Raw genomic sequence first — 11179 nt, forward strand, 5'->3', positions numbered from 1 at the left:
ATTTCAATAGTTAATCCAAACATCAGTTTATGTATGTGTGCTATTTTTTTAAAAGATGAATTAGTAACACTCGCTACAGCTACATTTTGTCATGTTTGCACAGTGAATCCTGTTTGATGTTACACCAGGTTTATTAAGCATATAAAAAAGTAAATACAAAATTGTCATTACATGTAAGTGTATTTCAAATAAATTTTTCTCATCCACTTGCCAGGCGTTGTTTTTTTGTTGTTGTTTTTTTCTCACTTTAGCAACTTTTCTTTTTAGTTGGCTTTATTAGAGCTGAGTTTACACCATAACCTATCCCAGAATGCCTCGTACATCTCCGGTTCCTGTGGCCAGTCAAGATAGGTTCTAGTTTTTACCAGCCGCGCCAATCTATGATGGGAGGATAGCAAGCGAGACGGAATCATTTCTAGGAAGACCGGGATCAGAATGTCCCTGTGTTCTACCTGGAGCCTGTAGGTGGCCAGCTGCATCTCCAAAGAACACCAGTTGCTACAGAGGTAGTTGCGACTGACGAGACAAAGAGTCTGGCGACTTGAGTAGATGCTGTCCGTGATGTTTTCCACAATGTCTTCTCCCAACTGAAAGTCCCGACTGTGAAGACAGAGACGCAAAAACGGAGGGCCGCGCCGCTCTAAGTTCGGAAGAAGTTCCTCCATGACCCAGTGTTCATCCTTACCACTGTAAGACACGAAAACATCGTAGCGGTACTGATGTTTACCATTCACACGCAAAGCCTCTCGGAACCATCCACTGGCGATGTGATAGAAAGGCGCAATGTATTGGCCTGCAAACTTATATGACAGCACCACAATAATAAAAATACACAAAAAGGCAGAGGTGGAGGCAAAGAACATAAATTCGATTTCAAATGAGCAGTTCTCTTTAGCAAAACCAATAAAGTTGAGTTGGTCAATTCCATTGTCAGTCAAACACTGCAGCTGCTCTTTCATGGTGGGTTTGAACATGGCAACCTGCACCTTCCTGTTGTCCTTCGCCCATGAGACCAGCCAAGCATTATCACAACTGCAGTACAGACCCAAGCCCAGAACATGGAGGTATTTCAAACTAGTGAGATGTTCCACCAAGTTTTGAAGAATATTGACATTATCTTTTGGAATGAGCACTAGAGCTGTCAGTGCCTTTAAATCTTTAGTCAGACTTCCATCCAGAAAGAAGTATCTGCAGTTCGTCAGTATCAGTGTCCGGAGTTTCGTCAGATTGTGAAACATTACGGCCACGTTTGGCTGCTTAGTAAATTCAATGTTTTCCAGTTTTAAGGTTTTTAAATGAACAAGCTGATTAATTACAGCCAAGTCTCCAATATTGTCTGAGAACATTGAATTAAATTCCAGACTGACGAGTGATTGGACATATTGCCCAATGAATTCATTTCCACAGCTCACATATCTATCTGAAGTGTGACTACAGATGTCAAGAGTAAACTGTTGCAGTCCTCAACAGTCACATATTGACCTTTGATGTGGAAGTTTAGGGCCTGATCCAGTGTAGTATTACTCCCGATCACAAGTTGCATTGGTCTCAGGCCTGAACTAATTAAAATATTACTCAAATTATATGGAATTATCCCAAATATATCGGATAAATGCAGCTTGATCAGTGACATTCCTGGCGGGAAGTTCAGATCTCCCAGCAGAAGTGTGTTAAGGCTAATAAGATGTCCAAATGATCCAGGTTCGATATGAATTATAGGATTTCCTTGGAGATCTAGGAACATTAGTCCATATAAACCACTGAATGTGTGTTGATAAATGTAAGATAACTTGTTTCTACAGAGATTTAGCTCTTTCAAATTGTTCAATCCAATGAAAGCAACATCTTTTATGTTATAAATGTTATTCATGGATAAATCTAGAGTTTCAAGATCTGAAAAACACATAAATTGGTTGGAAACTATCGTATCTTATTTGTGCTTAGAAACATAAGGGAAATCTGTTTGACTATCTGTGGAAGTGTAGCACAAAGAGAATGAAAATCAGTTGGTCTAAGCACAGACTTAATTATTTTAACAGAAGTGAGGTTCCTAAAAATCTGGAAGAACCAATATACATCTAAGAGGTTTACAGTCTCAGTAAATATATTATTTCTGATTGTAATGTTCTTAACATCTTCACAGCCATCTGAGATATTAGGAGTTAGTAGCAAGTCAATACTCTCATAATGAACGTGTAAAGACTCAATCGAATATAACTTTGCTGCTGTACACAAGTCTTCAAAGTGAAGTACATCCACTGTGACACCCAAAGTATTGATTTTATATACTCCAACTAAAGAAAGATCTCTGAGGAAATCAGAGATTCATTCAAACAGATTTCCCAAAACTTCCAAAGCTCCCTCATCTATATACTCTAATGTTCCCAGATACAATCGAACATCTTCAATATTTAACACAGTAGATATGTCAGAGGTGTTGAAAACTGAGCAATTTGGGTACTGAAGTCTGTTTAATGCTTGATTTAGATGAAACAGCTTCAGTGATTTTACATTTGCCAGTCGACACAGAACCTCAGATATATCCTTCAAACACGCTTCGTATATGTATAATTTTTGCAAGTGAGGAATTGTTTCAAAAACATTTGGTGTCAATAATGATAATGTATACTTTGAAAGATGCAAACTGTTAAGTGAGGGAAGGCGACTGAAATCAAGAGCTACCACACAACAGCCTTCTACAGCCGAGTGAGATAAACTTAATGAAGTTACATTTGTCAAACCGTTAAAGGCTTCCGGAGGGATCTCTGAAAAACATCCAGTAATTTCAAGGTAATCCAGTGAAACAAAACGTGCGAATGAGTCTGGAGCCAAGGAGCCAAGGCACCGTGATCCAGTCTTGATCCATTTGAACACATAGGTTCCGTAAGTTTGATGGAAGTCCAAGCAGGTCTTCTTTAACGTCAGCGACACGATGGCAGTCGCCTGTGTTTGTTTTTCCAGCACAGGTTGTGGCAATAGGAAACTCTTCCACATCACTGTAGAATAGACATTTGTCAGCAGGCCAAGAAGAAACACAAGTCGTCTTCAGAAATAGTAGTAGAAATGAGAACAGAAGCTCCATCTTCAATTCCTCAATGATCTTTATAGCTTATGATTCTTCTCTTCTAGGCGTTGTCTCTCTTTTTCACTGGAGTTAACCAACCATGTCAGAACATTCGAACAAGATATAAACTTCCCTTTTCTGTGGCTGAATTTAGTCAGTTGCATTATTTCTCTGTGGTTTTAACACATGTATGAGGGCTTAAAGGGACATTTCACCAAAAAATTTAAATTCAGTCATCACTTACCCTCATGTCCTTCCAAATCTGTAGGACTTTTTTTCTTCTCATAAACTAGCTCTCATTATAGCAGACCGTCTGCTTAAAATCTGCTGATGGTCCCCCAACAGACATTCGTCTGACTGGCTATAAGTAACTTTGAAACTATGTCAACTTATTCTGCTAACTCTATCCTAACACTCTAATGAGAGTTAGTTGGCATGTAGTTGCAAAGTTACTTATAGTTAGAATGTCTAAAGTGGACCAGTGTAACCAGAATGTCATACAGGTTTGGAACAACATGAAGGAGAAAATGATAACAGATTTTTCATTTTTTCATTTTGGGTGAACTATCCCTTTAAGTTTAAGTTAAAATTTCTGAAAGACTTCAGTCTAAACTGATTATTATTCAGCTGAGGAATTTAGTCAAATGTCCTGCTATTTCTGAGAAAGTGCATTGGGACAGATGCAATATTTTCAGAGCAATTCACAACAACTAAGGGCTATTTCACAACAATGACCCTCATGCAGGGGTTTAATACACACCCAATATAATCAAGCTATGGTTAAGTGTAATCGTAAAATTTTACAGAATAGTAAAAACTTGAAGTCTGCTAAGATCAAAATCTGAAAACACATTTGAATATTAATTTATTTATGGTGTTTTCTTCTGCATATAATATGCATATATATATTTGAAATGACAACATCTAAAACATTTGATATATTTTAAGCAGTAAATGTTTAAATGTTGAAAGTCATTTAAAGAAAAAAAGAAAAAATAAAGGTGACCATGCTTTGGTTACCATATACTGTAAGTGGAAAAGTCCCATTGCCCGAACATGGTAAAAAAAAAAAAAAAGTCTGTATCATACATAAATATTCTAAAAAGCAAACCATTTCTTAAAGGTCTATTACAATTATGTGTATACAAAGTAACACTCAAAGTAAAAAATTAGCTTACATTCAACCTACTGGATATATGTACTGTATGTTATCTTAAACTATTAAACATTTATCTTCTTTTTTACACCGGTGGAGTTACTTGCATTTGTTTTAAAGACATTTGAGTCAGTGAATTTCTACAATGTATTAACTGAATGTTGCTGACCAAAGACAAACCTAAATGGGCAGACTCATCATAAAAACATATTTGAAGGTTTATATATATAGCCTATGTATATAATGTAGGAAAGTGCATCCAGTTGTGTTGACTGGGGTCGACTTTAACTCTTCACTCTCTGATTGAGCTTATAGCTTGTTTACAGTTCATGTCTCCAGAAGATCATCGTTGACCAGTCAGGCTAGCAGAAAGATGTTTAGCTCACAACTTTGTACCTTTGTCCTTATCCTCAGAGTTGCCGTTCTCATCACAGTGAAAGCCACCATTCTCCAAGGCGTAATTCTGCTTATTCTGATCCTCAACGGTGCCTTCCCCATCCTCGTCCGCTGATATCTTCTGCCTACAGTGCTTGATTGAGTAATGGACTGAAAATACATACAAAGGTTTATGATATGGAATTATCAACTCTTCAAAATCACAACATGCTTATCCCCACAGTCCCCTCTCATATTCCTAATGCTTAAATGCAAAGTGAACAAGAGTTTCATCTTACGTCCCACTGCAACCACAGCCACAACCAGTTGGAAGATACTGTAGATTAAGGGGAAAGCGAACATGACCTCAAGCTCTGCAGGGGTGAAGGACAGCTGGGTAATGGTACTTGCCAGCTGGGCATTCTGCATGCCAGTTTCTAATGCGATGGTACGGCACCTGCAATCACGTTCACGATAAATGAACCATCAGAGCAAACAGCACGTGTTTTTTTCGTCAAACTTTATGGCACTTTTTTTGATGCCTCAGAACGTGTGCTAACTGCTCCGAACAAACTAGCTAATGCTTTATGGGAAAACAAAATGTACAGATTTTTTACCTGTGCCAAGGTTGTCCCACAAAGCGTGCGAGGAGAAAGCCCAACCCAAAGCCGATAAATGGATAAATGGTACCGATGATCCAAAGCGAAGGAGAAATGGTCCATGAGGACTGATAGAGCACACCACCGATGACGGCAATGATGATGATTAGGAGGATTCCCACCACGGATCCCACCTATACATACAAATACATAACACAAGTGAAGCAGTATGGCATACATAAGAATTTACAACATTAAATGCAGAAACAAAAACACACCTTGAGGATCTTTTTGGCTGCGTTAGGCCATCTATGTTTTGTGTATATCCCAAGGGCGACAGGCACAAGCAAACTCACTAACGTGATCCCTGGAAAGATCATCAGTCCAATTAAGATACGAGATTAAATAAATTGAAAAATCTTGTTCAAGTTATTTGAGGCCGTTTTACCGATGCTGTCGTAAGGGATCTGGATAGCATCGCCTGAAGTCCAGACTGTGGTGTAGATGAACAGACAAAGAGGCATCATTCCCAGAGCCAGGATTGAGGAACATGCCGTCATGCTGATGCTATAGGCAGCAGAAATGAGTGTATTTGTTAGACATAAATAATGTCTTTCTGTCCACAAACTTAATAAACATGCATCATTGAATTACAATATATTGTTCCTCGTGCAGTTTAAACATTTTAGGTCTAGATATGTGAAGGAAATCAGGAACAATAAGAATTAGACATTTTCTATAATATATTTAATCATGTTCTATAATATAATATTCTATAATTACTATATGCTTATTATATCATTATACTAAAATAAATGATCAAATAAATTGAATAAAATACTACCATTCTACAATTTTAAGTCATTTTAGAAACTATAATTTTATCTATAAATATAATTTAGTAAAAGGGAAAAATATCAAATTATCTAGTTTAGCCTAATAGACATTTTATCTGAACAATGAAATGAAAACCAACCTACAAATGACACTGCTGCATAGAAATAAAAAAATAAAAAATCAACAGAGCCTGTTTACACAGCTAATTTCTTGGAACTAGAACGTCTTCACTGTTACAAGCAACATAACAATAATGATAACGAAAAAGTCAAAGGATTTACAGTCTCACCTCAGGTCCATGTCTCCGTCAAGCCAGTAGCAGAAAACATTGGAGCTGGAACCTCCAGGGCAACAGCCCATAACTATGATAACTACAGCCTGGACTGGAAGCACGTTGAAAATTAGTGCAAGCGCAAAGGCAGTGAAAGGCATGATGCCAAACTGGCACAGGAAACCGATAAAAATGCCCCATGGCCGGCGGATGTGTACCCAGAGCTTTCTTGCCTCGACGGTGCAGCCCATTGAAAACATGACCAAGGCAAGCATGACGGTAAGCGTGGTACTCATCACCACGTTGAGAATGTCATTGAACGGATCTCGCGGCACTAGGCAGGATGTGCCCGAGCAGATGGTGGCATTTTCAGGGCAGGTGGGCTCTGGTGTGCACATGTTGACAAAAATGAGTTTGAATGAAGTGGTGAAGAATTAAAAGTAGAATCCTATAGGGTCAATGGCGTATAGATTCCAATGGAGAGGTTGCGGGGATGAAGCTTCTTGGAGCAAGTGAGCTAAGATTCCAGAGTGTTTCTACACATTTTCTTAAACACCTTTTCAGCCTCAGTTCCCTTTCCTGCATCCCGGGTGACAAAGAGTGAACTTTTACCTGTCCCTTAGAGCTTTAATAGTTGCCCGGGGTATATCAAATTCAGAGGAAATTTTTTTTTTTGAAAAATAATTAACTTACTGCAAATGTTTTATGGGGTCAGTGTCCAAATGCCAACACATAAAAAAAGAGAGAGGGCGAAAAAAAGAATGTCATTGTCGAGGTTAAGTTTACGCACAATAAATGCAATTGCACCCTCTTGCCATTTTATAACATTGTGGCACTTAAATTTTATTGTTTTTCTCCAGGTACAGCCCTGTACCATCACCACCCCTGCTGTTGTAGAGAAGACATAATGCCTGAAACAATGTTGTACGTGCATCAAAGATCATGGATGAAATAATGCCTGTATAATTATTTTTAAAGGACCCATTAGAGATATGACTAAAGAAATGTATGGTACCTTACTCACTCTCCTTTCAATACAAAATGCACACACATACCTTTGGGCACACAGTTAAAATTTAAAATGTTAAAACGTTTGAGGTGTTTATATAACTGCTTTAACCCTATGCCTTCTGTAATGACACTTCAGTGCAAAGTTCATTGATGGAATTGGTGCATACTGTTCTCTCAGGGTATGTAAAAAAATAAAAACATAACAATTAGCTTGTTTAATGCTTTTTACTCTCTGTTCAAGGTCCCTTTCAATTGTTAAGCATAATTTCCCCATAATTTTAAAAAGTTTAGTGTAGCTTTTAACTCTGGGTTATGAAGCCCTGTTCCAGGGTTAGAATGGCTTTTGTTTACAATAAGCATTCATTACACTATGAGACTGATATCATAGTATCAGTCTCATAGTGACTACAAAACTACACTGGTGTTCAGGGACAGGCATTAAGCTGGTTTAGATCGTACTTATCTGAACGTTATCATTTTGTCTCTTTACACGGGGGAAAATCAAAGTTAACGTCAGTAGACTACGGAGTGCCGCAAGGATCGGTGCTAGGCCCTCTGCTATTCTCAATATATATGCTGCCACTTGGTAATATTATAAGAAAACATGGAATTAATTTCCACTGTTATGCTGACGACACTCAATTATATATTTCATCACGACCAGATGAAAACATTACCTCATCTAAATTGACAGAATGTCTCAAAGATATAAAATGCTGGATGACGCGTAATTTCCTGCTATTAAATTCAGATAAAACGGAGGTATTACTTATTGGTCCAAAAAACTACACACAAAACCTCTTACAATACGACTTTAATATAGAAGGATGCCCTGTTACTTTTTCCACTACAGTAAAAGACCTGGGTGTTATACTAGACCGCAACTTGTCTTTCGAAAATCATATTTCATCTGTTACAAGAACAGCATTTTTCCACCTTAGAAACATTGCTAAATTACGTAACATGCTATCTGTTTCTGATGCAGAAAAGTTAGTTCATGCATTCATGACCTCGAGACTAGATTACTGTAATGCTTTATTAGCTGGTTGTCCTGCATCCTCAATAAACAAGCTACAGTTAGTGCAAAATGCAGCCGCTAGAGTTCTTACTAGATCAAGAAAATATGATCATATAACACCGATTTTATCATCTCTGCACTGGTTACCTATTAAGTTCCGTATCAATTACAAAGTACTACTACTGACCTATAAAGCCCTTAATGGTTTAGCTCCTATGTACTTAACGGACCTTCTTTCGCCCTACAATCCACCGCGTTCTCTAAGATCACTAAATTCAAGGCTTCTGGTCATTCCTAGGATATCGAAGTCCACGAAAGGAGGGAGGGCATTCTCGCATTTAGCTCCAAAACTCTGGAATAGCCTTCCCGATACGGTCCGATGCTCTGACTCGCTGACACAGTTTAAAACTAGACTAAAGACGTGTCTCTTTAGTCAAGCATTCACATAATGCTTACCTTTTAGTCCTCTGCTATGCCATACGGAACCGTTTGCCACTGAAACTGCTTAACGCACCAGTGGGGCTCGACAGCCTTATAGACAAACGGGTCGGTCCGTATGGTTGCGGTTGGGTTGCGGAGAGTTTGGGTTGCGGAGAGTTGTGAGATTATGGTTTTCTAACACCTACTCCCGTGTAATGGAAATCATTATGAACATCGGCTATGCTAATTATTTCCCATCTGCCTTCTGCTGTTATCTCGGGACGCTTGTCCCGAGAAAAATGGCGTTCGTAGGCTCCAGTTTGGTATCCTGCCTCTCACGGGGATTTCGGATGCCTCAACGCCTGTGAAGAGACGACTCAACGCCTGCGAAGAGACGACTCAACGCCGGCGATATGTTATCCCCTAAATATTACATGATTAACTAAATGTATTTTTTCCAGGTACTCTCTGATATGCACTTACTGTAAAGCTTCTTTAAAACCCTATGATTGTTAGCCAGAGGAGAACTGGCCCCTGACTAGCCTGGGTTCTCCCAAGGTTTTTTTCTCCATCCAATCTGATGGAGTTTTGGTTCCTTGCCACTGTCGCCTTGCTTTTGGCTTGCTTAGTTGGGGATATTTAATATTCAACAATATTATTGAACTGTGTTGTACTACTTTCATGTTATCACTGTGAAGCTGCTTTGATGCAATCTGTATTGTGAAAAGCGCTATATAAATAAATGTGACTTGACTTGACTTGACTTGATATCACCATGACTTATGATCACAATGAGGGTTTTCAGAGTAACATTTTTAAATCTACAAGTTTAAAAAAAGTACTATGAAATAACTCCTGAATATTGTTTAGGATATTTGGCAGATTTAATGGATTTAAGTGTCTACGCAATTACAACAAGTAGCACGCATGTCAAATGCTGTACTTGTCCAATCAAAGACGATAACTTTGTAATATACAAATAAGAATGTTAACCCTGAGTTGAAATCTCAAATCCTGACTTACGGTAGTTACCAAAATTAAGGTCTTGTCCATGATAATACGCTTTCGTTTGAAAACACATCTTTTTCTCTCCGTTTTGGCCTTCCGTCCACACTGAGATGGCGTATTTAGCAACAAAAACAAAGCTTTTTGAAAATGCTCTCCAAGGTGAATACATTTGAAAACGCAGTTTTCGCATTGTAGTGTGGACTGTGAAAACCATAGACAGTATAAGAAGTGGACAGAGCCATCTCATTGGAACTCAGTTGAGACAGTTGAAGCCCATTTTTAGCGATTTTTGAGCACTTCCGTTCCTGACGCGCAGACTCAAACCGACTCAAACTAAGCTTGATGACGTGAGCAACCTGTCTGACAGACGTTACTCTTCTAGTAGCTGTACGTGAAAATGGCCAACGTTAATCTTGCAGAGACGGGGAACTTGAGCAAAGAGTTCTTTGGCGTGAGTGAGCAGGAGTAAGTATTCCGTTGCTTTTATGGACTCATTATCTATGGGCTTCTCCCTTGACGGGACGTCCCCCCGATTGCCTGCGAGCTTCTCCTCCTGTCTGTACGGTAATTTCTGTACAGCGCGACAGAGAGTCGAGTGGTTATGACGCAATCGTTAGCCTATTTTTACTAAATCTGTTTCTACACAATGTAACATAGAAGGTAATGGAGACCTTTATACATAGTTGTGTTTCTTTAGAAATAAACAATGGACAAATGGAGTCTTTAAACGCCTCAGATGTAAAGTTATTCGCTGTCAAAGTGACGCCAAAATGAATGGGAGTCAATGGAAATGCTAACGCAAGTGAAGTTCTGCTACAACATGGCGGCACCCGGCCGGCTTCAACTTCCGGTCGATGGATTACCCCCTTGGGTGAAAACGGAGGTATTTAAAAACGATGACGTAAGTTTAGTCATGTGACGCATATTGAACACATATTCATGTGTATACCGGTATTGTGCCTGTTAGGTGCTATTCACTTTCACACAGTTGCTAAGTTACATTGCACACTCTTCATATCACAGTCCTGCAAAGATGACAGAAAATTCACTCGTATTTGCTGTCCTGCGGCAAAACGTTTTAGACCAAACATATAAGTGAGTGCTACCCGGACGCATCAGTTAATGGTGAGATATTTTGCGAAATCAAATTACCCTGCCAGAAGAATTGCGTGATAACTTGATTTTGTCTTGATCTGTCATCTCAGTGAGGGTTTATGCATGAATTGCGTAGTAAGGTGAATTTTCTAGTATTCTAGTATTCTAATATTTTCATTATTCTAGTAAGGTGAATTTAGTGTTTTCCAAACGTTTCGTGGATGAGAAACTTTTGGAAAACGCTAGTGTGCACGGAGAGCGTTTTGAAACGAAAACTCCGTTTTCAAATCTATCCGGATACACCAAACCGACGATTCGGTTCGTA

At 38.8% G+C, this 11179-nt stretch overlaps 1 protein-coding gene and 1 pseudogene across 1 annotated transcript; both read right to left on the bottom strand.

The window, feature by feature from the left end:
• Positions 1-263: 263 nt before the first annotated feature.
• LOC130076819 (toll-like receptor 13) lies at positions 264-1906 on the bottom strand (annotated as a pseudogene).
• A 2523-nt stretch (positions 1907-4429) lies between these two features.
• On the bottom strand, positions 4430-6924 carry slc10a2 (solute carrier family 10 member 2). Its single transcript, XM_056242107.1, has 6 exons — positions 6321-6924; positions 5643-5761; positions 5473-5561; positions 5213-5388; positions 4895-5052; positions 4430-4766 (listed from the first exon to the last, which is right to left on the bottom strand). The coding sequence occupies exons 1-6, from the start codon at positions 6698-6700 to the stop codon at positions 4603-4605; spliced, it is 1086 nt and encodes a 361-aa protein (XP_056098082.1). The 5' UTR covers positions 6701-6924; the 3' UTR covers positions 4430-4602.
• Between the last annotated feature and the right edge of the window lie 4255 nt (positions 6925-11179).

The sequence above is a fragment of the Rhinichthys klamathensis genome, unplaced genomic scaffold (assembly GCF_029890125.1).
Source record: "Rhinichthys klamathensis goyatoka isolate OS25496 unplaced genomic scaffold, OSU_Roscu_1.1 h1tg000693l_1, whole genome shotgun sequence".
Lineage (NCBI taxonomy): Eukaryota > Metazoa > Chordata > Actinopteri > Cypriniformes > Leuciscidae > Rhinichthys > Rhinichthys klamathensis.